The sequence below is a fragment of the Canis lupus genome, chromosome 16, assembly GCF_003254725.2.
Source record: "Canis lupus dingo isolate Sandy chromosome 16, ASM325472v2, whole genome shotgun sequence".
In the NCBI taxonomy this organism is placed as follows: Eukaryota; Metazoa; Chordata; class Mammalia; order Carnivora; family Canidae; genus Canis; species Canis lupus.
In genome coordinates this window covers 16,128,637-16,156,204 of record NC_064258.1, presented here as the reverse complement: position 1 = coordinate 16,156,204, position 27,568 = coordinate 16,128,637, and the positions used below count along the sequence as shown (strand labels likewise).

The 27,568-nt window shown below is 61.0% G+C and overlaps 2 protein-coding genes across 11 annotated transcripts in view; one reads left to right on the top strand and one right to left on the bottom strand.

Annotated features, from left to right (window-relative positions):
- Positions 1 to 27,568, bottom strand: part of AGAP3 (ArfGAP with GTPase domain, ankyrin repeat and PH domain 3) — a 56,451-nt gene that overhangs the window by 11,404 nt on the left and 17,479 nt on the right. For 3 of the 9 annotated variants that reach the window (XM_025452745.3, XM_025452714.3, XM_025452730.3), the window contains 9 exons: positions 16,452 to 16,510; positions 16,141 to 16,228; positions 15,868 to 15,953; positions 15,582 to 15,723; positions 14,999 to 15,133; positions 14,743 to 14,870; positions 12,985 to 13,143; positions 9,398 to 9,490; positions 4,669 to 4,773 (listed from right to left, as the gene is read on the bottom strand). In XM_025452745.3, coding sequence (XP_025308530.1) covers positions 4,669 to 4,773; positions 9,398 to 9,490; positions 12,985 to 13,143; positions 14,743 to 14,870; positions 14,999 to 15,133; positions 15,582 to 15,603 — 642 coding nt within the window. In that variant the 5' untranslated portion in view covers positions 15,604 to 15,723; positions 15,868 to 15,953; positions 16,141 to 16,228; positions 16,452 to 16,510. Of the gene's footprint in view, positions 1 to 4,668; positions 4,774 to 9,397; positions 9,491 to 9,595; positions 10,588 to 12,984; positions 13,144 to 14,742; positions 14,871 to 14,998; positions 15,134 to 15,581; positions 15,724 to 15,867; positions 15,954 to 16,140; positions 16,229 to 16,451; positions 16,511 to 17,660; positions 17,681 to 17,748; positions 18,734 to 27,568 lie in introns of those variants that run through there. The other 6 variants (XM_049094923.1, XM_025452737.3, XM_025452752.3 and 3 more) reach the window with 6 other exon arrangements.
- LOC125752649 (translation initiation factor IF-2-like) lies at positions 17,017 to 21,192 on the top strand. Of its 2 annotated transcripts, none has more exons than XM_049094925.1 (3): positions 17,017 to 17,379; positions 18,874 to 19,056; positions 20,657 to 21,192. In XM_049094925.1, the coding sequence occupies exons 1-3, from the start codon at positions 17,094 to 17,096 to the stop codon at positions 20,893 to 20,895; spliced, it is 708 nt and encodes a 235-aa protein (XP_048950882.1). In that variant the 5' UTR covers positions 17,017 to 17,093; the 3' UTR covers positions 20,896 to 21,192. The 2 variants fall into 2 exon arrangements, with proteins under 2 accessions (XP_048950882.1, XP_048950881.1); XM_049094924.1 differs by having other exon boundaries at positions 17,018 to 17,379; positions 18,871 to 19,056.

Below are 27,568 nucleotides of genomic sequence, written 5' to 3'. Positions count from 1 at the left end.
CTGTCTCCATGTCCGCAAGAGCCCGCAGCCCCCGTACCTTCACCCACTTCGGGATGTCACCCAGCAGCTCTCCTACCTTCTCACCCTTTAGCTTCAGGGAAAAGGGGCAGTGTCCTCTGCTTGAGAGAACAGGTGGGGAATGTTGGCCAGCTTGAAGGAGCAAGTTTAAGGCTGGCCCTCACTCTGGGAATGACCAAGAGAACATCAAGCAGAAAGGGGTCATCTGGCCCCAAGGAGCTAAGAGAACATGTAAGTTTCCAGTTAAGAATAGGAGCGAAAATGAGGAGACAGCATGCAATGCCAGGCCCCCTCCTGCACTCCGGTCATCAGGCTGCAGGTCATGAGGGGAAAAGACTCATGGCAGGGACGAAAGGACGCCATTGATGATAGCATGCTGACCTCACCAGCCAAGTCCCACTGTCACGAGGCCCCACCAGGCCCGTGGCTACCTTATACTCCAAGTGGCTCCGACACCTCCGCAGGCACAGGGCCCTTCAGGACAGAGGGGCCTCATCAGGCACAGAGGAGGAGTGGCCCCCACTAGCGTGCGCCCATGAAAAAACTCCCTTCCATGCAGCTCTGGGCTATGTCTACACCCCCCTCACCCGCCCCCCCCCCCCACCACCACCTAGTCCCCTGGGAGGCACGGAGCCAGGTGCCGGGCCTTAGGCACACCCTGCTCTGAGCGTGTTTGCTTCACGTGTCAGAACCACAGAATGACATCGGAGAAGTCAAGAGGAACCACCTCCACCCAAGGGAGGAGCCCTATGACAAGCTCTCAGCCCCATTCTGCTCCATGCTGTCAGGGCCCTGACCCCAGGCCCTTGCCCTGGTGGCTCAGAGAGGCACAAACCTGGGAGACAGAGACAGTGTGCCCTCAATCCATCAGCCCCCAGCAAACTCAGTCCCCGCTGGCCCTGTGGTCTTGCTCTCAGCCCGGCATCCAGCATCAGCCTGAGTCTCAAGCCCTCCTTAGTCCGAGCCCAACATCCCACTGACTCGCCTCGGTATGCACCCGTCCCAGGTCCCTGCACACAGTCACATCTTGGATTGGCTGTTCCAAACAACTGTCAACAGCTGGCTGGGCCGAAGGCACAGCTGCAGTCCCTCTCCTGGGGGAGGGGCTCGGGCTGCTCTAGTTCACAAGGAGGTCACAGCAGCTGCACAGTTCAAGCCCCGTGGCAGTCCTGGGATGCCCAGGCTGACCCCGTGCCAAGAACAACAGTTGCACGGAGGGACTCCGGGGCCAAGTAGCCAGAACCGATGTCGGGGGACTGGCCACTCCTGACCACACAGGACAGGTGCTCCCGTGCGGTGCAGGCCAGCACCCATAGCACCCTGCTCCATACGCTGTGCCAGGCCAGCTCTGGAGTCAAGGTGGGAGACAGAGCCTGGCACAAGGACAGCATGCTGCGGAACGCAAGGAGCGGCAGCAGGGACGAGGACATCGGGGGCAGAGCAACAGCGTTTCCCTCCGTCAGCAGAACGGGGAGCTCGGCGGTGGCGGTGGCAGCGGCTGCTCAGGAGAGCGGTCACCACGGCTGCCTTTATTACCCGCCATCAAACAGCAATTTCTTCCCCAGCCTCCTCGCTAATTACCCAGCCAGCGTTCTCATCTCGTTTTATTACTGGAATTAACAACGAGTTCAGAGCGTGGAAAGCTATTAAGATGTGTGATTAAGCCACATTCAATTAGTTTCTACAAACAATTTAATTGATGTTGCAGATAGAATTAACAGAAGGTGATTGTGTGAATGGCTCCGCTGGCTGCAAAATGGGGGAGGCTGTGGCGGGCTCTCTTGGGCCAGGCGAGGATGGGGTGGAAGGCTTGAGGCCTGCCCACCAGCCCTTCCTCCATGAGCCCAGCAGTGCCCAGCCTCCAGGCACTAGGTGACTCACGGACACCCCTGCCCTCTAGGTGGCAGGAGGGAGCGGTCCCCACGGTGGCGGCAGACGGGCCATGAGTAGTGTGTGCACCTCTGGGGCTATGGACGGCCCTTCCTCTGCAGGGCTGCCGGGCAGGAGGGAACCTCCCAAGAAGCCAGGTGGCTCCCCAGGGTGGGGTGAGGTCCCTGCTGGCAGCAGTGGGGAGGTGGGGAGATGGGGAAGGGGGGATGGAGGCAGGTCAGGAAGCACACATGAGTGCAGCTGCTGCTGCAGTAGGATGGAGTCCAGAGGAGTCAGGATGCAAGAGGGGCAGACAGCCTTCGCTAGCAGTAAACTCAAGCCCTGCTGGTGCAGCAGCACACAACACCCCCGTTCTGGCCCCGTTCTGGCCTTCGCTCCTACCTGCACCACTCCCGCTCCTGCTCCCACACTGTTTGGACCTGATCTGCATCTTCCGAGAGGGAAAAGAAGCATCCACAGGGCAACACCGCTGCTACCTGCGTTTACCAGCCCCTCCTGGGAAGGTACAGAAGAAGACCTATACTTTGATTCCAGAACCAATGGACAGCAGGTGAAAAGCTGACAGGGCACCTTGGGTCTCAGAGAAGCCCTTCACTGAACCTCTTCACAAGGTCCTGCAGCCCACAAGACAAGAGGAGGCCTGGCAGGGGACAGGCCAGCAGAGCCACCTGCCTCTTAGACTCACCCTGCAAGAAAGCAAGGACAGGCCTGGAAGCTGCCGCCACCCAGACCCTGTCCCAGGCTCCTGAACGCACCAAAGCGCACAACACAGTCCAACGAGCATGGCGCTGGAGGAGCCTCTGGGACACTCAGACACCCAGCCTGGCCCAGGCAGGGGTACCCGTCAGTTCCCTCCGTCCTCCTGTCTAGGCAACAACTGCCTGGATGTTAACTCTCCAGTCACTTTCTCAGCTAGGCCCAAAGGCAGGAGGTCTGAGCATGGTGCGGAAAAATCTGGGTAACGTCAAAGTCACAGGTCCAGGTAACAGCTCAGCCACTGGCTGGGTGACTCTGATGATGCAACAGACAAGACCCCACCAAGCTTCTGCTTTCTAGACTGTTGAGCGTAAAAGCAGCAGTTCCCTCCAGGAACCTTTTCTTCCTTTCCTTCTTTCCTCAAACCCAACATAACCATTGAACACTCCTCCATGTGCTGAGACCCTTTACTGTCACCTTTCCTCCACACTGGGCTTCCTCCGTTGTCTGAAGCATGGAGACAAGCAAAGGGGACACCGCACAGCCAGAGCTGCATAAAGCAGAAAGAACAGGTAAGAATGCATCAATGGGGGGAAGCCAAGGCCACCCCCACACGGGTAGGGGAGCCTGGGATGCTTCGGACAGGCCAGTTCCCAGATGCACTGGCAAGACGCTGCCGGAGGAGACCCAGCACATCCTGCCTGGGGTAAAGGGGATGGGTACAACCAGCTGGGAGCTCAGAGGTACCAGGCTGGCATCTGAATGGGCATGGTGGCCCCTCTTAGCTGAGAAGTACAGTGGTTCTCCCAACCTCCTAGTGCAGAGGCCCTGTACGGGCAAGATGCCCCGTGACTTTCTGAGACACCTGAGCCGTGGTGCTGGTGCTCTGGCTGGTAGCCTTGCTGCTCTCTCTTACTGACTCAGCAGCAGGACCAGGTGGCTCTGGACTTGCGCCAAGGTCGCCGGGTATGGGCCCTCCTCAGCGCCCCCACAGCCTAACACCAGCTCCCGCCCTGTGGAGGACAAAACGCTAGGAGGGAACACTGTGACTTGTGGTGGCCTGAGTTAAGGGTGAGGGTTGGCGCCTGAGGAACCAGATGGGGAGAAACCCAGGAGGGCAAGGCTGGGTTCTGTCCTGACCATGCAGACGCCTGCCGGCTCATCCCAAGCCAGGTCTCGGTGTGTTTTCTCAGCAGGGCTGTCGGGGCGGTGCCCTAAGGACCGGGTCTTGGCTGGAACCGTGGACCCCAGCACCTCATGGGGCAGGCCTCCCTGACACTGTGCAGATTCAGAGGCAGGCAAAGGACCTTCTGAGGCAGGCCCTGGGCTTCTGGGCCGGGGGTGGGGCCGGCCCACGTGCTGTGCTGGAGGGGCTTCACAGGAGAACTCATTAGCCCCACAGTGGGGCGGTGACAGAGATGGATTCTGGTGACAGCTGTGTGCTGGAGCCACGCAGTGAGGGGAGGGGGAGGCAGGAAGGGTGGGGGAACTGCCACAAGGGCCACTCTATAATCAGTGCACCCTCACCCACGGGGACAGAGGCCACACACCCTCTGAACCCCTCCACCTACCACCACTGCCCCACGCTCCCCTTCCCAGGAGCCCCCATGCCATTCTCAGCAGCCCCAGATGAACTGCCCTCTGGCTCTCCATCACCCCAGGCCCAGGAACCCAGATATCCCCCGCTGATGCGGCTCCCCTAAAGACAACTGGTTGGCACCCCCCGGCACCCCCAACTTCAGCAATTCCACATGAAAGGGCCCAATCCAGCTCTTTCAACAAGTGGGGTGGAGATGGAGGACCTGACTGCACACAGCAGCCTAGCCCAGCAGCAACCACCCCTGGGGGGGTCTTCTCCAAAGGGTTCAGCCACCGCTCAGAGTCTCACGGTTGAGTGCTTAGCCTAGGCCCAGGTCTTGCGGTTCCTGAGCCACAAGCCACCACACGGGGGTCCTTTAAGGGACAGTCCATGTGCACTCGCAGAGGTCAGCCTGCCCACAGTCCCAGGTCAGCACCCCCCTACCCCTGCTCCTCCTCCTCTGGCCCTGCCCTGCCCAGACTCACGTGCAGACTGGGGTGGTAGGTGAGGAGCCCATTGTCACAGAGCGTCACATACTTCTTCTTCCACTCCTTGTTCAGAGATTTGCCACTCCGCTTCAGCAGGATGCCCTGAGGACAGAGGCTGGATCAGAGACGGGTGCCAACCCCATACATGACAGGCCCCGAGAGGTCCCAGTGACGCTAGGTAACACCTCCATCCCTGTCCTCTGCGGCCACTCTGCTCATCTAGAAGGGACTGAAGCCGACGGTCGGACGGGCTCTTCCACAGAGCTCGGCCCTCCCTGACCGTCCTCTAGCAACCTGGAGCTCCCCCAACCCTGGGCCGTGCAGCCAGGTCAGCACCAGGAGCCCGGGGTTTGGGTGGCCTCTGGGCAGGGACACTCCTGCCCATAGGTCTCCAAGGGTGGGTGACCAGGGCCAAAATCCCTTAACCACCCCCAGAATGCCTCAGACTCCCCAGGGCAGGCAGTGCAGAGTCCCAGAGCTCAGCAACCCAATCCCCGTGCGTGTGAGACACTCAGCCTGGAGGTGAGAGGACCAGAGGGATGCACATGCACTCCTTGAGAGCAAGGCCGTTCGTGTGTTTTGTTCACGGACACATGCTCAACACTGTGCCAATGGTTGGGACACAGCAAACCCTCAGCCAATGTCTGGTGGTGGGGCACAGGGGGAGAAGCCAGTCGACCGCGGCCATCAGAGATGCTGAAAGGGGAGCGGGCCACAGTGAGAAGGCTACAGGGCAGGGCAGACCCAAGGATGGCCTTGGCCTTCCTCTAAGGACATCCCTGAAGACACCCTCGCCCACCTCTGGCTCTCCCCACGAAATGACAGACAGCATGGGAGAATGGCTGAGGACAGGATGGGGTCGGGGAGAGGACAAAGTGCCACTCAGATCCCAGTGGCAGCTCCTCAAGACTGGCATCACCCCTGGAAGCCCCCTACCAACACAGGAGGGGGTGAAGAGGCAGCTTTCCCTCTAGCCCCCCCAGACACAGCTCCCCCAGGAGAGCCACCCAGGTAGGGGCTGGAGCAGGGAGGAGTCAGGGTTGGCAGAGGCCAGGAGAGAGCAGACGAGGCCCCAGAGGCCACCCTAGCGACCACCAAAAGGGACCTGACGACTTGAACCCTGACCTAAAGCCACAAAGTCATGGCTTTGGGGTGGCTTCTCTTCGAGGAATGGAGGGCCCTGCCCGAAGACAAGGAGAACAGAGATTAAGAGATTTGAGGGTGAGGAAACAGCACTGGCTAAGGTCCTATGGCCCAAGGGTGCAGGTTCTCCATGTTCTTCCGAAGAGAAGGCTTGGTCCTCAGGGGAGGAGTTGAGCCAAGCAGGCAATCAGGACCTCCTGCCTCATCTACCCCGTAGGGTCCAAGATGGAGCCGAGAGTCTCCCACCTTAAGACAGATGTTTCACATCCTCGCTACCATGCCTCCCTTTCTCCATCTCACTCTTCCTGCTGCCCCCAAGTGACAGATACTGTTGTCACACGACAGGTGACATGGAGGTGCAGTCACACGAGATCGAGTTGGGAGTCCCGGGCCGCCCGAGGACAAACCCTGAGACCCGGTCCCTATCAGCGTGAGAGACTCTATCCTCACGAGGAACAACTCAAGACAAGTGGAACTGATGGGAACGTCACTAGACTGTGTGGCTGGAACAGTCCAGAAAGCAGTTGGACCCCTGCCTGTAGTTTGCGAAGGAGCCTCGGTGATCTGCTTCTGGGCAGGAACGAAGCAAGAATACAGCTGCTCCCTCTGCCCTGACTGCAGACAACACCCCTCAGGACCAAGGGTCAGATTCTGGAGAAGGTGGCCCCCAGGCTCACACTGAGCCATTGGGAAGGGCTGGGCGGAGGCTGCCGGGTCGCTCACCTGAGGCTCATCAACCCCTCCTGCACACCCCTTGGCCTTCGGAGGGGATTCCTCTGTTCTCAAACCCTTCCCACCTGATCCCTGCCCTCCTGGGTCCAGTCCCAGCTCCGGTCACGGCAAAGGGGAGCCAGGCTCTGCTCCCGCTTCTGCCACCAACTAGCCTTCAACATCAAACAAGTGGCTTTAGCTGCCTGGGCCTCAGTTTCTTTTCTTTTCTTTTAAGATTTTATTTATTTATTCATAAGAGTACAGAGAGAGAGAGAGAGGCAGAGACACAGGCAGAGGGAGCAGCAGGCTCCATGCAGGGAGCCTGATGTGGGACTCGATCCCGGGACTCCAGGATCGCGCTCTGGGCCGAAGGCAGGCGCCAAACTGCTGAGCCACCCAGGGATCCCCCTGGGCCTCAGTTTCTCGGCAGGTAGGGAGTGCGGCCTCCCACAGGGGATCAGGGGGATCAGGAGTCAGAATGCGGAGGGGGCCACCTAGCAGGGAGGCCCTTTCCTAGCCAGCACTCTGGCCCCTCCTTCACCTGGGCCTGATCCACAGCAGGGAGCCGCTGTGGCCTAGTGATAATGAGCTCAGTGAGCACAGTCAGCAAGGGTGTGGGAGGACTGCAGGCATGGAAGGACGAAGCGAGCAAAGCGAGCACAGCTGGCCGGGGACTCGACCTGCTGCCCACTCGTGCCCCCCAGCCTGCCTCACCTGCCTCTCACCTGCCAGCCCCCGCCCAACACAGAAGCAGTGTTAAAGGCCGGGCAGGCTACAGGCCTGCCTACCCAGGAGGTGGGTACCTCCCGTTCCCTCTCACATCCTTGCCTTCTAAGGAGGGAGACGATCTACAGGGGTTCCTGCTCCCCTCCCTGGCCGGCCGGCTGCGCACGGCGGAGCAGGAAGCAATCTGGGGCGGAATGGGAGCGGTGCGGAGGCGACAGCCCCCAGAGGACCCGTTCCGCCGCCGCCTCCCTCCCAGCTCCGCCAGCCGGCTTAATTGCGGAGTCCGGATTGATTGGGAATGCAAATGGCAACTGAAATGCAATCTCCACTCCCAGCAGGAGTGGGGGGGAGGGGGAAGGAATGGGATGGGGAGCCTGGGACATGAGAGTGGGAAGGGGGCCACACTGGCCCTGGGCAGCTGGAGGCTGGGGGAGGCACCACCGGGCCCCCAGAAAGCAGAGCGTGGCTAGCCCCCACCTCCACGCACGCACACCCTGATTGCCCTGCGTGACCCTGTGGTAGCACTAGAGTTCGCCCAGGTTCCTTCCTGGCAGGCTCTGCTCCGACAGAGGGTCCCTGAGGTTTGGAGGCCTATACCAGACAGGCGACCTAGCTGACCCCTGGCTGGACTGGAGCCCCAGATGCAAGTTCACAGCCCATCCTACAGCTCTCCCTCCCCTCCACATAGGGGATTCGGGGAACCAGACACACCAGCCTGCACCCTGAACAGGAAGGAGGCATTTGGGGCTACGCTAGTCTCAAAGTAAGGGGCCTGGAGCAAGGGTTCTTTTATTTCTTAAATGTTTATGTGGTTGCATCAGGCTCAGAAAGCACCTGCCCCCAAAGCAGAGTGACGGGCCTCTGTGAGACACAGGCATGTCGCCTGGTGAGAGGCCCCCAAGGAGCCCCTGGTTTGCACAGTCCCAGAGAATGCAATTTCACCATCAACAGGTTTGTGGGGTCGGATTCTGCACCCAGACCCACACCACAGACAGGCAAGGAGACACCACTGCCACTTCCATCCCAGCCGCTTCCCCTGGCTTCCCCGGAGGGGATCCGGCTAGAGCTGTCTCCGCCAGGCATCCTGTAATGACATTCCAGGGGAGGGCAGAAGCAGACACAGGCCACAGAGCAACATACAGGGTCCCCACCCGCACTCTGGGCCCCGACACCCTTTCGGGGCTCTCCATTCTGAGTGGACCTTCGCCATGGGGTCAGAATCCCACTCTGACATAGTTATTCTGCCAACCTGCCCACAGGCCCCAGAAGACCCAGCCTGGAGGGTCAAACCTTCACCACAGGGCTCCGGCCTGGTCAAGCTCTGGCGGCCCAGCCACCCAGTCTCCTCTTCAATCAAAACCTGACAGACAACACAGATCCTACAGACATGGCATGTCTAACCACCCAAGAAGGTCTGAGCCGAGCCCAGTCCTGACCGCCAAGCCACCGCCCCATCCTCATGAGCACAGCAGCCAGCAGGTGTTTGCCTGGGCTCCAGAGACACCTCCTGGCTCTGCCCCCCCAGTCCCCCCCCAGCTCGGCAGCTCTATGGCCCTGCCCAGCACACCACCACCTCCGCACAAGGATGCCCCGCAGCGCCCGAGGTCTTTTTCAGGCACCGGGACCCACTCGGGGGTCTGAGAAGATCCAGGCTTCTGGAGGCCCAGCCCTGCCAGGCAGTGACCCAGAGAGGAGGTGCCCAGGAGGGGACAGCTCCACTCAGCTGTTCTTTCCCAGGGAACGGAGGCTCCTGTGGAGAAGACTGCACCAGTGACCCCGGCAGGAGCAGCCCTGACCATCCCCTCTGGGCACTCTCCGTGAGTTCCTTTTCTGGGACCGGCCCAGGTGGGCAGGGCCACCCAACTCCTGGGGCTCCGTGGGAGGCTGAGGATGGCAGGTGGCTCTCTGCTGCCCCCTGGTGGCAGCGAGGAGGCCCCAGCACAGCCACGGAAGGGCTGCTCCAGCAAGGGGCTACTGTCCTCAGCAGGAAGACCTCTCTGCAGTTATAATGCCTGGCAATGGGGGGGGGGGGGGGGGGTCGGGGATGGGGGGGTGTGCTCGCCTCTCAGGCCACCCCCCAGAGGTGCGGCCTGGGCCTCAGCCCTCATTCCCACTCCTCTGGCCACAGGGGGATAGGGGCACTGACCTGTTTGATGGGGATGGCCCGACCACTCCCGATACTGTCCACCTTGCAGTCAGCGGCTTTCTTGTCTCTGTCCAGGTCGGCACCCTTTCGAGACTGCAAGAGAAAAGAAGAGGCGTGTTAAAAGGGCCCAGGGCCCAAGGGGGACAGCTGCCCACCTGGACTCCCCTGCCCTCCCCGCCTCCCTCCTCCTGAGCAGACCCTAGCGCTGGGGCAGGGCCGGGGCGGCGGGACCGGGAAGAACTGAGACCACGAGTATTCCAATGGGTTTATTCTTACACACGGCACCATACAGAGCAGCACGGGGCACTGAGCCAGGCCCGCCCCTTACAAAAGAGCAAGGACACGGAATCCCAAGGGCGCGAGGAGCGCGCAGCCCAGGGGGCTGGGGCATAAGAGAAGGGAAGGGGCGAGGAGAGGTGGACGGTGGGGCCGAGGGATGGCGGGGAGCACAGGGCATGATAACCGGGGAGAGCGAAGTCCAGAAGTAAGCGGGCAGCGGCCCGTCTGCCGTACAGACACCACACGGCACGTTGCACCGAGCACGGTCGGCGAGGCCCGAGGGGCACAGTGGATGGAGAGAGAGAGGAGAGAGGCCAGAAGAGGCCCTGCGCCCCTGCCAGGCTCCTGGGGCAGAGCCCGCCCCAGCGCGGATCCTAGGAAATGGGGAGGCCAAGAAGGGGAAAGGCAAGCGCGCGGCGGTGGCTGTGGCATCCGGGCGGAGCAGGAACAGCAGAAGTCCATGCAGGAAGGAGCAGAGGAGGGGAGGGGCAGGAAAGCTCCCCCCAGGAGCAGCTGGGCCAGGGCGGGCGCTCGGACGCCCCCGCCCCTCTGGGCCTCGTTGCGCTGGCCTGGCGCCGGGCGTGGGGCCGAGCTCCCTTCTTCTCCATGCAGCGAGCCTGGCGCAGTGCGTCCAGCCGGGCCTGGTCCCCGGGGCAGCCCCCAGCCGCGGGCTCCAGCGTTCCTAGCCTTCCCTGGGGGTGGGGGTTAGTTACAAAGGTTCCTGTGGGTCTCTGGAGTGGGGAGCACGGCGGCCGCTTCTCATCTGAGAGCAGTCCCAGGGCCCGGCCCGCCTCCGGCCCCGCACAGGGGAGAATGTCCAGAGGTGCTGTGTGTCACCACCTGGTCTTCTAATTTGGAAGGAGTTGGAAAGGCCTTTTTGTTGATGAAAAGTTGGAAACAGTGGCACATATCTGCAAATATCGAAAGAATAAAGATTTTGGCAAGTTATACTTAAGCCCCGCACGAGTTGGTCAGCACTGGTGAGGGCAGAGACCCAGGTGCCTGGGGAGAGGCAGCAGCGGGATGAAGAGGAGGAGGACGAGGAGGAGGCGGTGGCGGCAGAGGCCGCTGGGCAGTCCAGCTCATCAGGGAATGTTCGCCACTGGGCGGCCGGGGCCCCCATCCCTTCCCGTTCTCCCAGGCTGCCAGGAGCCAAGGACACAGGACTACAAGTGCAGGTGGGGGCGCACAGGCAGGGGAGGAGGAAGAACCAGGTCACAGGCCACTGCCCACAGCTCCACCATCGGCACCTGCCCGAGGCCTCTCCCGGGTGCCACAGCCTCTGCCCCTTCGGCCCAGGGAGAAGGAAGGTGGATGGGACTGCTGCCACCAGGTCCCCGGACCAAAAAGCTGGTTGGGGGGAGTGGGGTACAGCCTGCCCCGGCCAGGCTGCTGAGCCAAGAGACCCCCCCCCCGCCCGCAGCAACCACCAGAGGATCCCTGGGAGCCCAGAGGGGGCAGTCCCCCAGAATGGGAACCAGGGCAAGACTGGCAACAAAATGAGCACATGAAGTCACGGGGGAGACTGGGGACATCGGTGGCCACATCCAGAGGGTGGGTCACGAGGACACCAGCCCCATGCAGGCGTGGCTCTGCCGGGGAGGGGGATGAGGGCGAGGAGGTGGCCTGGACAGTGGTGATGGGAGGGGGAGGTCCCGAGATGCACTCCTAGAGATGGGCGTGTCTCGAGGCCTCCTCGTGGACAATGGCGCAAGTGAGGTCACCATGGAAACAACGAAAAGAAAAAATAAGGTGGCCACAGTGAGGATGGAGAGAGAGGAAGGGCCCAGGAAAGGAGGGGGAGGCTGTGCCGTGCGCACGACAAGGATGACAGGCGGAGGCAGCACAGCGGAGCAGGCAGCAGGAGCACAGGGCAGGGAGCACGAACGGCTGCGGCGAGGAGGCCGGGAGCCGGGCATGGACGGCGGACAGAGGGCAGCAGGCCTAGCAGCAGAAGATGTGGGAGGTTCAGAATGGTGCTGAGGGAGTGGGTGACCAGAGCGGGAGGTCGGAGAGCAGGTGCCGGGACGCGGACGGCGGTCACTGCAAACACAGGCACCCAGGGGCTCTGCAGCCACCGCCGCAGCGGGCGTGGGCACAGGCAGGCAGCCCGGGGCTGAGTGTGTCTCGGTGAGCACAAACAGAAACAAGAGGCATCAGGGCTAGGCAGGGTCAGGGCTGGGGGAGTGCAATGCACGGCAGCAGCTGTCAGCAGCAGGGGGAGGTCAGCACGAATGAGGAGGGGGTGCGCGGCAGGCACGGGGTGGACGGAAGTGGGTGGGCTGGGCAGCGGTGTGCTGGGCAGGCAGAGGAGAGAATGAATGAACAAGGCCTGGGGGCGCTGGCTCTGTCTGGGCGGGGCTCCTGAGAGCCAGGCAGGGCCTGCTGGGCCAGCTGGACACAGGACCGGGCCGAGAGCCGAGCCCTGATGCTCAGAAAGAGGCGCGCGGACTGATGCACAAGTACCGAGTGATCTCCTGAGAATCCACACGGGCTGCTCGCCCACCTCCATCTGACCCAAGACTCCCAGGACAGCCCAGCCGAGTCCCAGCTGGAAGGTGAGAGTGTGGGGCGGGCCCTGTGCCTCGGATGTGGGGTATGGACAGGCAGCAGACGGGAGGGGGGGGGCACCTAAGAGTCGCGGGCCCAGGCCCCCAGCAGCAGAAGGCACGCAGGGTCCCTGAGTGAGGTCTGTGAGCAGGGCAGAGGACCAGCCTGTCCGGGGCCCGAGGCATAGACTAGGAGCAGGGGACGAGACCCAGGGAAAGATGTCTAAGCCCCTGGGTGACCCGGTGAGCCGTGGGTGGGAAGTGTCAGGCCATGGAAAAAGAGTGGGATGCAGACAAGGAGGCTGAACCCCAGTCCTAGATCGACCAGAGAACCCTTCCTGTAGCCTTGGGGGCCTTGCTCCACAACTGTGGACGTGAGGGCATCAGGGGAGTTAGAGCAGATGTGGCCAAAAATCCTTCAAGCCGGCCAAGAGGTCAGCCCTACGGGTCAGGGAGACGAGGGAACGTATGCATGTACGCAGCAGAGGCAGGAGGGTCTATGTGCATATGCTGAGGGTGGCCCCCTGTGCACTCAGAGGGACCGTCTAGAAGAGTCTGGGTGTGCGTGAGGGCACCGGTGAGGAGCCTGCAGAAGCTGTGTGTGTCTGTGCAGGGCGGCATCTTCCTGACTCGGGCTGCCCGTGGCCCAGTGTCTGTGGCTCTCGCCTGTTCCCTCCTGGCTGCGGGGCTGGGGGCCGCGCCCTGCCTGGCCAGTACGGGCAGCCGGGCAGGTGGGAGGGCAGGGCGCAGGGCACATACCGTGAAGATGTTGGAGCGCCGCTTGGACTGCTTGCGGACAGGTGTGGGGGTGGAGGAGGCCGCCACGGTCTCGATGCGCAGCTCCCGCTGGCTGACGCTGGGGGTGGAGGGGACTGAGGAGGAGTAGTCGCTGAAGGCGCTGCTGCCGCCATTCGTGGCCTAAGGACAGAGAGGGCTGCTGAGGGCTGCTCTGGAGCGGGGCGCAGGGGCAGGCGGCAGATGGGGGCCAGGGACTTGGCCTGGGGCTCACGGGGCAGTAGAGGAGGGAGGGCAGCACGGCCTGGAGGCCAGCAGGATCTAGCCAGCGCCGTGCTGGGCAGTCCCACTTGGGCCCTAGTAGGGGTGTTCTGTGCCTGCCAGTGAGCTGATCAGAGGCACCGCTAGTGGGCCAGAGGAAGGGACAGGGGCTGACATTGAAGAAACTGTGGAGCCCTGCCTCACAGGTGGGTCTGGCACGAGGTGGCGGGTCACCGTGGATGAACCCCCAGGTCAGTGACCTAGGCTGAAGTTGCAGGAGGCCTGGGTGGGGCAGAGGGCACAGGGGAGGCTGAGGTCGGCCTCTGGATGGTGTGTGTGATGGGGGCGGGGTTCAGGGAGGGCCAAGACAGAGAGCAGAACAGAGTGAAGACTGCTATGGGAGGAAGCCGCAGGTAAGGGGCAGAGGTTGGAAAGGAAGAAAGACGGGAAGAGACGGAAGGGATCACGGATGGAGGAAGCAAAGGGCAGCGGCTGCTTCAGGACTCAGGGAAACACATACAGCACACACAACAAGCCTGCCCCTCACTGCCCGGAAGGTGCTCACTAAGCAGAGAACACGTCCTGCCCTGAGAGCCCCCTCGAATCCTCACCTGCACAAGAAGAGCAAAATGCCCAAACCACTGCCCCCTTGACAGTCAGAGCCATCTGGCACAGGGCCTGCACACAGAGCCAGGAAGTCTGTGCCCCGCAATCTGCGGGCTGGGGTGCGATGGCTCTGAGCTAACAAGACAGACCTAGTTCTTTCTCTTTCCCCTGTGAGGCTGCTCCCCGGGAACCCCCCTCCCCGATGTCTCTAAAGCACTAAACAAGGGGCCTCTGGATAAAGCAACCGGGCTGTCGCCAGAAAGCTGGTAGCACAGGGCGGCACTTCAAGACAAGAGCCCTTGGCCAGAGCGGAGGCTCGGCTCAACCACTCAGGGCAGTGCATCTGCGACAACGCAGGGCTTTCTGCAGAGCAGGGCACGGACTGGGGAAAGAGTCCCACAGAAAGTACCGGCCCAAATGGCAAGGACCAAAAACCAATCAGCAGTAAATGGGAAATGGGCAGCCATCCCAGTGATTACTACAGGATGAACCCCAGCAGGACCTGGCTCAGGACACCCCTGAGACCCCACATGGCACGAAGGCCACTGCCCCCCCATGGGGCCTGCAGGTGAGAAGCGAGCAGGCCTGAGAGAACCCTTCAGTGCCTCCCGAGTGTGGTTCCACGGGGACAGTCCCCAGGGCAGCTCCAAGTTCCGAGAACACAGACCCAGCAAGCCTTTGGGCTGCCTCAGCTGCGGTAGCTGCAGGGCAGGAGGAGTGGCCGCAGGGATGGGGACTGGCAGGGAGGTGGTCACGACGGGCACAGATGAGGCCAGGCCAGTCGTGCAGGCAACAGGGAACTCAAGCCAGCGCTTTCAAACCAGTCACAAGGCGGGAGAGTGGACAGGGTGGGGACACACAGGCAGGCAGGCAGACAGACAGGACACGAGTGGGAGGCGGGGAGGCTGGCCGCACCTGGTTGATGTGCACAGCCGGGATGGAGGCGGCGGACACGGCCGAGTGGCTGGGGGAGTTGGGCAGTGACTTGCAGGGCCCGATGGCCAGCTGCTGCTTCTTCCGCAGAGCCACTACCTTCTGGGCCACTGCAGGGGACAGCAGAGTCAGTTAGCCCCTGGGGAGAAGAGAGCCGCCCTCCGGGGCGCACGGCCCATGGGCCACAGAGCCTCTGGACCCCGCCGTGGGGGGCCTGCCCGCCCCACGCCCGAGTTACCGTCCTGGAAGACACGCTCCACGTTGAGCCCGTAGGTCGCGCATGTCTCGTAGTAGGTGCAGCGCTTCAAGTCCGTGGAGAGCTTGCGGGCTCTGCTGTCATCGATCACTCGGGGGTTCGCGGCACTGATGGCGTCTGTGGGAGGCGGGAGGGCGGGAGTTTATTCAGCCTGCGGAGAAGTGGTGCCACCGCTGACCTCCGACCACGGACCAGGGCAGAAGGATGCACTGGGTCTGCAGGTGCGTGGGCGACGCAGAGCTCGAGCCACCAAGGTCCAGGCCTCGCTCCAGCTCAGAGCAGCAGTGAGCCCGCCCCCACCCCCCCATCCGCCGTTTATTCACCACAGAAGACGTGGATGTGGTCATTACTGGCAGGAGGGAGGCTTTAACGGGGGAGGGGTGGGGGCGGAATCCAGGGCGGACAAACCGACAGACGGACAGACCAACAGACGGACGCAGCAAGGAGGTGGTGTCCCCCGCTGGGGCTCCTTAGCCCCGAGAAGGGAGAGCACGGGGCTTTCTCCCTGCACCCCTCCCCCACAACATCCCCCACCCCCGCATCGGTCCCCTTGCACCCCGCTCACCCTGCGTGCCCACCAACACCATGGGCACCTCGCTGGCGTTCCGGAAGCTGCAGAGCCGCAGGAAGTAGTTGTACACCGTCTGGAAGCTGATTTCATCCTCCAGGCTGAACACGAACACCACCGCGTCCACCCAGGCGGCAAACTAGGGGGACCGGGCAGGGTTACCACCCTCACTCGTTCGCAGGCAAGCTCCACACCCCTCCGCGCACACACAACTTTGCCAGGCGTCAGCCAGATCCTTGGGGAAAGGGGGTGTCAGGGGCCGGGGCGGGGGCAGGAGCATCACCTGGAGCTCAGGGGGGCCTCCTTCATCTCGGATCAGCAGCAGGTAACTCTGGCCATCCACCACAATCTCCTTCTTAAACCGACCCCCTAGGACAGAGCGCACAATCAGGCCCCAAGCTGGGACAGACCACGGACGAGGCCGGGCAGTTCTGGAATGCATGGCTACCAACAGAGACAGAAGGACTTGGGAGGACAGGGGGCTCCAGCTCCCCTTCACTGACCACAGCACAGGGATCAAGGGGGGCAGAGTGGCCAGTGAGCCCATGGTGCTCACCTTCGGGGGACTCCTCCTGGACATAGGTCCCTGTCAGATAGCGGTGCACCAGAGCCGACTTCCCGCTAGACAGGTTGCCCACAATGCCCTGTGGGAGAGGAGGGGTGAGAGCAGTGGTCAGGCCAAGAGGAAAGAGGTGACAGGAAGGAGGGCCCGAGCTAAGGACCAGACAAGAAGGCTGAACAGAAGCGAGGGGCCTCGGAGAGAGGCCAAGACCAGAGAGGCAGGGGGAAACGAGGCCTGGGCCTGTGGCTCTGGCCCACACCCGCCCAGCCCCAGGACTGCCTGAGGCTCCCCCAGGTCACACTCACCACTTTAAGCTCCGGAACCGAGCGGCTCAGCGTCCACTCCTGGCTGTTCACAAAGGAGTCTGCAGGAGAGAAGGCCACCCGTCAGGATCGAGGTGGCACTTGCGCGCACGTGCACACACACCTGTGCTGTCCGCCACCAGCTGTCTCCTACGCTGCCCCTTCCTCAGCCAAGGCCAGAAAACAGTGCAGTCCCGATGGGACCCCAACCCTCACACCTAACTCCCTAGAGAGCAGCAGGAAAATTCTTCCCGAGACAACTGGAACGATGATAGTCCTCAGGGAGAGGACTCTGAGAGCTGCGGGCCCAGCCAGTTCTCCCGGCCTGGCCCTGCGACCCTCCTCTTCTTACTGCTCCAGTGAGCTAAGTAGTTCCCACCAGGGCCAGACCCCAGGCCCAGGTGAGAGGCCTCTCCTGTAGCTCTCAGCTCACCGAGCGGGGCTGGGCACCTGGCAGCTAGGCAAGGGGAACAGCCTCCTACAGCGAGTAGGAACAGCTCGCTCTCACAGGGTGGGGCCACCCACCACATTCCTAGGCGGGGTGAAGAGGGAGGAGCCCTTACCTGCCCTTGTTCTGAGAGGTGCAGGTTGAATAGGGAGCTATCTATCCTGCCCAACTGGCCCTCCTCCCCAAGCTCCTCCTTGATGGGAGGCCACCACTCTTTCTTTCCCTGGAGAGAGCTGGAGGGCCGTGTCCTGGGCTGCCTGGCAGGGCCCTGGGGAAGGGAAGCCTCCAGAGCCACCTCCACCCCTATGGCCAGACCCACTTTCTTTATTCTTTGCATTGTAATGGGCATCATCCAGCCCGCCCCAGGGGGTCCTGGCCTGGACCAGCCTCTGCTTGCTTCCCCTCCCCGGGCAGGCTCAAAGAGTAGCTACCACCAAGGATCGATCGGGTCCACAAGCAGTCCCTCTGCAGAGGCAGCTACAGGTGAGGACTCGAGCCCCACCTGGAAGCTAGAAACGGGAGCGCCTCGGCCCCTCGGGGGCCTCCTCCCTCCCCGGGGCCTCAGTGCTGCGCGGGCCAGAAGTGAGGGAGGGGCCCTTCCGTCCGGTCTCAGCTTCCATCCTGCCGGGCCAGTGGCGGCGCGGGATGGCGGGCGACCCAGACCGGAGGGACCTGCAAGTCCGCCTCTGCCACAGCCACCTCCTGGGACCCGACGGCAACCCAGGGCGCCCGGGCCGGTCTCGCTTGGTCCCCAGCACACCCACCTCTCCCACGCAGGGCCGGTCTGTTTCCACACCCGCTCTCAACAAGGGGCTCCCACCACAGAGGACCCCGGGCCGGGCTCTCCCTTACCGCCCGGCGCGCCCAGGAGCCCGGGGGCCGCGGCCGCCCGGCGGCTCCACAGCGGCTGAGCGGGCGCGGGCGCGGGCGCGGGCGCGGGCGCGGGCGCGGGCTCCCTCCGGCGGAAGCGGCTGGTGAGCAGTCTCCAGAGGCCGGCGGCGGTGCGGGGCCGGCCGGGCGCGGGCGCGGGCGCGGCGCGCGGGGCCTCGGCGCCCAGCAGCAGGTCGCGGCGGCTGGGGAAGGCGCCCAGGGAGCTGGCGTCGCCGTCGCTGCGGGTGCGCGCCCGGGGCAGCAGCCCGGACTCGGCGCGCCGGATCTCCTGGCCGCGGCGCAGGCGGAAGCTGAAGCTCTTCCTCAGCGCGGACAGGCCGCGCCGGGGGCCGGGGGTGCCGCCGCCTCCCCCTCCCCCGCCGCCTCCCCCGCCGCCGCGCAGCACCTGCCAGCGCTGGCTGCTCCACAGCGAAGCGCCCCGCAGGAAGCCCGCGCTCCCCGCGCGGCCCAGCCCCGCGCCCTCGGCCGCCGCCAGCTCCAGGCGGTTCACCTCCAGGAACGTCATGCTGGTGGGCCGCGGGCGCGGCTCCTGGGCCCCCCGGGTGCGGCTGCAGCTGCGCCGGGCCGGCGCGGGGCTGGGCGCGGGGCTGGGCGCGGGGCTGGGCGCGGCCGAGCCGGGGAGCCCCGGGGGCGCGGGCCCGGCGGCCGGCGGGGGGCCGTCGGCGAGGCCGCGGCGGCCGAGGCGCGGGCGCAGGAGGCCGAGCAGCAGGCTGCGGGCGCCGGAGGGCGGGGGCCCCGGGCCGCCCGCGCAGACGCTCCGGGGCCGCGCCGGCTGTTCGCGCGCTGCGCTCAGGGCGGCCTGCAGGGCGGCGGCGGCGCGGGCGGCCGGGGCGCCGCGCAGGTCCAGCGAGTCGCAGACGCTGAGGGCGCGGCGGCAGGCGGCGGGCCGCTCCCGGCTGCAGCTGTCCCCCGGCGGCCAGCCCCGCTCCATGCTCAGGGCCCGCGGGCGAGGGCCAGGCCCATGGCGAGGGGCGCGCGGCTGGGCCCAGGGCCGGGGCCCGGGCCGGGGCGCACGGACCTCCGGCCTCTGGGCACCTGGTGTCGGCCGGGCCCACGGAGTCCCTCAACGCTTCCACCTCGCAGCAGCCGGCAAGCCCAGACCTGGAGAGGCCGGGAGCCGGCCCAGCAAGGAGAGGCGGCAAGCCTGGCCTGGAACACCCCGGAACGGCGGCGGTGGCGGCATGGGAGTCAGCCTGCTGGGGCAGCCCCCGGAGCCCTCAGAAAACAGGAAATTCCAGCCCAGGGCTCCTCCTCGCATGGGGCAAGTAGGTGAGGAGCTGTCATTACCAGCAGGCCAAATAAATAACAGTCCTCAGCACACCACACACTGGGCCAGCATCACAAAGAGCTTCAGTTAGGAGTCGGGGGCAAGTCATGCACCTTCTCTGGCTTTCAGGCTCCTTGTCTGTGAAATGGGGACCCTGAGCGAGGTAATCCTTAGTTCTCGGCTGAGACACTGTGAGGTTGGGAAACTCTAGGATCAGGTTGCTGGATGCTACAGGCAGCTCTTCTGTTAATGGCCGAGGTGATCATCTCCTTTGGAGATTATAAAATTGTCTGGATTCAGTTAAGTGTCCTGCCTAAGGGCAGCAGAGAGTCCAATGGTAATCTTCAGTCCTGGGCCACATGGTTCTGGAGGAGTGACTCGCTTCTGAGTCCCTGGGTCTCGTCTCCTGTTCAGAGGCTGTCCAGAGGGTGGCTGGCCGAGGTGAAGGGTTGTGTGCTCAGTGCTGGCTGGAGCCTGATGCTCACTCTCCCCAAGCACGGATGCCTGTACATGAGTGTGGGCCACACTAGGGACTTGTGAAAGTCTCCTGAAGTGCAGGGCTCACCCCAGGATGGGGGCAGGAGGCAGGTAGCTGCCCTGCTGTGCTTTCTACTGCATTTTAAACATCAGTCCTCTTCCCGGAGGAAGAGATGAGCTAGTTTGCCATAATCCGTAAGACCACAAGCAGATTGAGAAACCAGTTTGGGTAGTGGCAAGGATGGGGCGGACAGGGGGTGCTGCATGTGTTTTAAAGAAATAATAGTCCCAAACTTCCTCCACCCCCAGTCCATCCCAACTCCCCATGTCCCTCTCGGTGTCAAAATTCCAGGTTCTGCTTAGAAGCAAAGTACAAGATAAAAGTAGCACATTCCTGAGGGGGCTGGGGTGGGGGAATGCCTGAGAAGGCATCCTAGGTGCTCCTGAGAAGAGCCCAGCACTGGACACTCTCAAGTCCTGGGCTGGATCTCCCGGGCCTGGAAAGCCCCGGGGGTGGTTTCAGGGTTTCATGGGACTACTTATTAGCAGTGATAGGATGGCTTCTTCCCCTCCAGGATGCATATTCCCCACATAATAGATGGTTCCACAAAAGGACCTTTCCCAGGATCCTTCAGACATGGGGAGGACGCAACCCTGGGATCCTGACTCCTCTACATTTAAGTGTCCCACACTCCCATTTCCCTATCTACGTATCTGTCTGCCATACACATAGGGTGACCCCTCCCCAGGCTAATGAGGCCGCTCATTACAGACCTACCCCCCAAGCCAAGGAACCTGCAAGCACAGGACAGTAGCTCTGTCCTGACACTGGGGAGGGACGGGCTGCATTAGAACTCTGCTATCTCAGTGGGAGAGGAGCAGGACAGCACTCGGGGAGCAAAGGCCCCAGATACACACATACGTGCTGCAGGAAGGCAGGCAGCAGTGCCTTGTCCCAGACATAAGAACATCTTATGTTCTGAGAGAATGCGGCAGCTCCTGGTGGCTTCCCCTGCACCTAGAGAATCTCCTCCCAGGCAAAATGCTCAGCCAGGGTCAGCTCCCAAACCTGCAACGGTGTCCTCTTCCTCCCCTGGCTGCCTCCTGCCTCTCCCTCCTTCCCAGAAGCCCGTCCTGACCCAGAGAAGCCAGACAGAGGAGGACACCTGCCAACACATAAATATCCTGGGGCCCGTCCAGCTGGTCGAGGCTCTCAGGAAGGAGAACAGGGCAGGCACATCCTTCTTTCCCTCAATGGCATCAGCCCCGGTCAAGACGAAGTCTCCGTGTTGTGCCTGACAAGATTCTGCTCCAAGGAGATGAGGCGGTCACAGCTCTACTCAACAAGGCCCGAAGGCAGTTAGGACCATCCTAAAAAGCTCTCAAGCTGGGACAGTATCAACAGTACAGAAATTCCATATAAGGCTAAGCCCTCGGCTGAGATGTCAGTCCCCTAAGGTCATCAGAAACACCAGGCTATGGGACACCTGGGTGGCACAGTGGTTGAACATCTGCCTTCAGCTCAGGTCCTGATCCCAGGGTCCTGGGATCGGGCTCCCCACAGGTAGCCTGCTTCTCCCTCTGCCTATGTCTCTACTTCTGTCTCATGAAAAAATAAAATCTTTAAAAATTAATTAATTAAAAAAGAAAAAGAAACACCATGCTAGCTCTGTTGCTGAAGGGCGAGAAGACTCCATGGCAATTTCGGGGGGGTGGGGGGGATTAGGGAGGCAGTTTCCCAACATGCCCCTCGGTGTGCACTCTGTGGGGAAGACGGATACACATTTCCCTGGAAGTAGAGAGTAGAGAAAATGAGCTGGGAAATCGGAAAGAGAAAGAGCTGACTCTAGAGGGAGAAGGGGTCCATGATGGGGTGGGCTAGCCTCACCACCTGGACTGGCCTGGGGGCCCCGGGAGGACCCCACGAACCCCGGCTAGCTGGCAGGGTGCAGGAAAGACCACGTGAAGGTGCAGCGTGGGAGGCCCAGCACAGAACCAAACTCTGCTTGTGAGCAAACGGTGGCCTCCGGCCCCAGAATCCCACATGACCTCGTACCTGGTCTCCGCTCAAATATTTGCTGGGGGTGCCCCACTGATAAGTGCTGGGGCGCGGCCGGCTGGAGCCCCACGCCCCGCCCAGAGCCAGGACGGGCGCCAGAGGGCACGCCTAGTGGCTCCTTCGATGCTCCTGGGACTCCCAGAGCCACACCGGCCGCCAGGCTGTTCCTGCCCACAAGGTGGCAGCAAAACATCTTCCTGCGGCCAGGGCGCCGCGAGGAGGGGAGGAAGGCGGGAGCTGGCGGGGAGCAAGGTGGCAGGAGGACAGCGGCCTAGCCCAGGAGCCCCGGCGGAGGCAAGGCAGGCAGCCAGGGCCACACCCAGGCCCGCTCTCCAGCTCTGTGCGCAGGCCTCGGGTGGGGGACAGGGAGTCCACGGAGGGGGCGGTGGAGACTCTTGGCTGTCCCCCCAGCACCCCCGGCCCCAGCTCGCCCCCTCCTCAACAATTCACTGTTACCACAGGACACGGACCTCTCTCCACCCAGACCCACGGACCCACGGCAGCTGTGCACGGAACATTCCTCACTCCCAGGGGCTTTCCTAGTGTGTTCACTGCTCCCCCACTAGAGCTCAGCATACTGGAGACGGGGCCGGTGCTGTGGACGAATGCACGGTTGTGAACGAATGCACGGTGGCACATGTGCCTGCAGAGCATGAACTGCAGACCCAGGCTTCTGTTCCCCCAGCGGGGAGGGAGGCCGACTGACAAGACAGCAGCCCTGGCTGGGACAGCCCGCTAAGGAGATGACTCACAGGCAAAATCATCTGCAAAGACCCCCAGTGGAGAGGCGTGCAGTGCTCTGGGGTTGAAAGAGTTGGGTTCAAATTAAGCCTCTGGGCCCTACCAGCTGCGTGTCCATCCACAGCCACCCTCACCGGGTCCCCAGATTTTAGCCTGTAAACCAGAAATAACCCCACCTTGCCTCCTGAAGTTGCTATGAAGACCAGTGCTGGGACTGTGGGGGCCCCAACACGGTGCCCAGCACCAAGCAGGGGATCAGTAAAAGAAGCCATTGCTGCTGGCTGAGAGAGAGCGAGAGGAGACAGTCCTGCGGGATGTGAAAACGACTGAAACCAGCTTTCTTCAAGTCAGAAACTTAGTGGGACATGCCAGCGTCACACATCAGCTGGAGCCAAGCCACTGTCTGCAGAGGCAGACCTCCAACATCCCTGGGGCCCTTCTGGATCATGTCTTTCTCTATCTGCTGAAGGCTGTTCTGGGCTGAACTGTGCCCCCCACCATTCATACTTTGAGGTCCTGACCCCCAGCACTTTAGAGCGTGACCCTGTTTGGAAGTAGGGCGCCTGCAAATGTCAGAGATGCAAATGGCAGAGATGCAAATGGCAGAGATGAGGTCACGCCAGGGTAGGGTGGGGGCCCCTCCTCCCCTAGGACTGCTGTCCTTACAGAAAGGGGCAATCTGGACAGAGAGACGGTGACGGAGAGGGAGCACAATGTAGAGCGCTCAAGGGGACCCGAGGAGGGAGGCCCGCCCACTCCTGCAGTTCCAACCTGTGGCCTCCAGACCTGGAGAGGCTGTGTTGCGGGAGCCCAGGAAGCGTCCAAAACCTGCAGGAGCAAGGGGCGGTGGGGAGAGAACTCCAGCCCATCTCCCAAGGTCAGGGGTCCCAGAGAGCTCCCCATGGAGAAGCGGGGAGGACCAAAGGGGCAAGTGGGGGTGGGTGTGCAGACGGAGGAAAGCAAGTAAGTCCACCTGACCAGCCTCCTGACCAGTTCTCCCTTGCCACATCCCAAAACCCGAAGATGGACCCGGCCAGACACTGCTCCCTGCTCGGACCAACAGCCAGGACCACAGGCCCTGTACACACTGTGCTGTGGCAAGAAGAATCTGCTGCTTTTCAATCATCGTGTGTGCATGATGTCCCAGACACTCCACCCCGCGACCCTGCAGAGCAGCAGCATGCCGCTTCCCACATTGCCTTGCTCCGGCTGGGGATTCTAGACTCAGAATGGAGCACAGGGCACACTCCCTAATGGCTCCTTGCCTTTCCTTTTTTTTTTAAAAAAAAAAAGGTGTTTTTTTAAATTTATTTATTCATAGAGACACAGCTAAAGAGAGAGGCAGAGACACAGGCAGAGGGAGAAGCAGGCACCATGCAGGGAGCCCGATGTGGGACTCGATCCCGGGTCTCCAGGATCACGCCCTGGGCCGCAGGCGGCGCTAAACCGCTGTGCCACTGGGGCTGCCCACTCCTTGCCTTTCCATCCCCATTTCGACATGTGTCCCGCATTTCATATGTCTTTAAAAGTGTTCTCTTCCTTCAAAACTGAACCACAGTCCCACAAAGTCCCACAAGCTAAAAATGTGTTTCTTCCAGTCCCGTGGCTCCCAAAGGCCTTCCATTTATGAGATGTTCCTTATCAGTATTGCCACTTGTCTGCTCTCACCTTATTTTCACAAGAGTAAGATATTCCTAATCAGAGAAAGATTCCAGGGGCACCTGGGTGGCTCAGCAGTTGAGCATCTGCCTTCGGCTCAGGTTGTGATCTGTGGGACTCGATCCCTGGGGATCGAGTCCCACATTGGGCTCCCTACAGGGAGCCTGCTTCTCCTGCTTCCTATGTCTCTGCCTCTGTGTGTCTCTCATGAATAAATAAAATCTTCTAGAAAGAGGAAAGGAAAGGAAAGGAAAGGAAAGGAAAGGAAAGGAAAGGAAAGGAAAGGAAAGGAAAGGAAAGGAAAGATACATTGATTGATTCCAGGGGCACCTGGGTGGCTCAGCTAGTTAAGCATCCGACTCTTGGTTTCAGCTCAGGCCATGAGTTCAGGGTCATGGGATTGAGACCTACAGTGAGCCTCCACGTCCGACTCTGTGCACAGAGGGGTGTCTGCTTCAAGATTCTTTCCCTCTGCCCCTCCCCCATTCATAAATAAATCCTTTTTATAAAAATGATTCATGATGCTATCTTAACATTTTTTTAAAATTTTTATTTATTTATGATAGTCACACAGAGAGAGAGAGAGAGAGGCAGAGACATAGGCAGAGGGAGAAGCAGGCTCCATGCACCGGGAGCCCGACGTGGGATTCGATCCCAGGTCTCCAGGATCACGCCCTGGGCCAAAGGCAGGCGCCAAACCGCTGCGCCACCCAGGGATCCCCATAAATAAATCCTTAAGAAAAATAAAGGGAAGATTCCATAAAGTATAACAATTGAACTAATTCTGCTCCAAGATGGTGGAGCTACAGAAAGCCAAGTGCCACCAGGTGGCACCCCACCTGAGAGGCCATGTACACAGGTGGAAGTGCAGGGCCCCAAGGGAAGGGGGCAGTACACACGAAAGGGGTAAAATAAAAAGACCTGGGTAGTTTGAGAGTCCAAGGACAGAAGTTTAAAAGCATCTGAATTCCCTTGACAGGTTTTGAAAGTGGAGCAGGTGCCTTCCCGGGGAGTGGGGCCAGACCTGAGGCCCAAGGCTCCACCCCATTCCCACAGCTATACCTGCCCACTGCCCTGGGGCTGGGGGTTCCACATGGACTCAGCATCTAAGAACCCCAAGGCCTCTCCAGCAGGGCCCAGACCCCAGGCCGCCCCCTCTCACCCCGCCAGCTCAGCAGCTGTGGTCAGAATGCTCAGCTCCTGCCCACTGCCATCATGAAGTCCTGGGGGGCTCTCACATCTTGGGGTCCCCGTCAGCATCCCCAGTTCCTCTTGCCTTTGCTGTAGAAGCTGGTATCTAATCTGCTCTCATTTCACCAGGGTCTCTGGGCACACACAGGCCAGCTCTGAGGACAGCAAAGCCACCTTTTGTGCCCCATACACCCAAGGCAGCAGCCACATGGGACGCCGCTGATCACCTGGTAATAAGAGCCACTTATTCTTATCATCATAAGAACACAATAAACCACACTGAGCACGTGACACACACTGACCCATTTAACTCTGACAATAACTCCCTGAGAAAAGCAGGTAATTTTCCCCAACATACAGATGCGAAATCCGAGGCACCGATGCCAAACAGCCTGAAGTGGCTGAAGCTGGCATTCAATCCCAGGCCCACGGACTGGCTCCGAGCCCTTGGGCCTCCCTGGCGGCGAGATCTCCACGGACGCAGGGCCGACCTGGGCCCCAGAGCTCGTCCTGCAGGGAGCCCCTGCCTGTCTTCCCTTCTGGGTAGGCACCTCAGTGAGGACCAGCCCTGCCCTTCCCAGCCAGGGCCGTCCTCCCAAAAAGACCCCCTCCCAGCTTCCTCGTTCCCTACCTTCCAAACAAACCCCTGCCCAGTCCTACTGACTCAGTAAGAGAGGCTGACCCAGGTTCTGCGGCCACCCCTCCCAGGGATGTCTGTGTAGGTAGACACAGTGTAGATACTTCCAAAGGAGAAAGCCATCTCAAGTGGTTACTGCTGATACTCAAAAGAGGCTATTTGGGGCTGATGAGCCCTCAGCACGCCTCACTTTCATGCCATGTAGACAGAGCCACAAAGAGGCCGTTCAGGGAGCAGAGGAGTCCATGGAACACCCTTCTGAGCTGAAGATGCTTTCCTTCCGGGGGGTGGGGGGGGGCACAAGCTTTCTGAGCTTCCCTGCAGGGTCTCCACGGCCCATACCCGGTGGTAGTGCCCAAGCACTGTGCCAGCCCGCGCATGGAAGGGACAGAGGGCCGCTCCGTGTACCCTCCTTACACCCCCTCAGTGCCCACAATGTTCCCTGGAGCCTGAGACCTCAGCTATCCAAGCCCCCCACCTACCACAGCCAAGCTGAGCCCACAATGTAGGGCCGGGCAGCCTGGGAAAGCTCCTCAGCTACAGAAGTCTGCATGAGGGGGGATGAACCAGAAGAGGATACACTGTCAAAGGGGGAGGCCAGAAGGAATATGCCACAAGGCTTTTCAAATTTAAAGGACAGGAGAGGGGCCCCTGGGTGGCTCAGTTGGTTAAGTGTCTGCCTTCAGCTCAGGTCACGATCTTAGGGTCCTGGGATCCCTGCTCAGCAAGGAGTCTGCTTCTTCCTCTCCCTCTGGGTACTCACTCTCCTTCTCTTTCAAACAAATAAATAAAATCTTAAAAACAGAAAAAAATAAAGGATAGGAGAGAGAAAATCTATAGGTCCAACTACATAAAAATAAAAAATCCAGAACAATTAAAAATTTTAAGAACCCTAAGAAAAATAGAATTAAAGGGAAACTGACACCTGGAGGGGGAGTGGCTATGTCAACAGGTTAGTAGCACAAATGTTGCTTAAAAAACCCAAACGTAAAAAAAACAAACAAACAAACAAACAAACAAAAAAACCCAAACGTAAAACGTAAAACCTCCATGTGAGCAAAGAAAGGACAAATGGCCAACACAAGTGGAAACTATTCATTTGCACTTGTTATTCAAACAGAAATAAGAATGAAATTCTGCTTCTCGCTTTCCAGAGCCCTTGCTTTGCAGCTGGCTGGTGTGTGAGGAGTGGGCCCTCTGGCCCCGAGAGCAGCTGGCCAGGGGCACGACGAGAAGACAGGCTCTGCCCCCAGAATCCGCGCCGCCACGGGGCCCATCTGACACAGAGGAAAGGACAGAGGCCTGAAGACGTCCAACACAACCAAAAAAATGAAAGCAACACAAAACACCTAGCAACATAGAAATAAGGAAGGAAGCGACCACATCTCCAGAAGGTGTAACCATTTAAGATACGTCTGCAAAGTCTTTTTTTTTTTTTTTAAGATTTTATTTACTTTTTCATGAGAGAGACAGAGTGGGAGGCAGGGACATAGGCAGAGGGAGAGACAGGCTCCCTGCAGGGAGCCCGATGCAGGACTCAATCCCAGGACCCCAGGATCACGTCCTGAGCCTAGGGCAGACTGAGCCACCTTGTTTTACCTAACACAGGTGGTGACATTTAGGATCTATTTTTGCTTTTGTTTTTTTCAGCAAGGCTGATGTACCATGGGTCCACATGCAAGGATCACATCCCAAGGAGGACACTGGCTGACCTGTGGCAGTCAGGACTACAGGGATTTTTTTGTGCTTC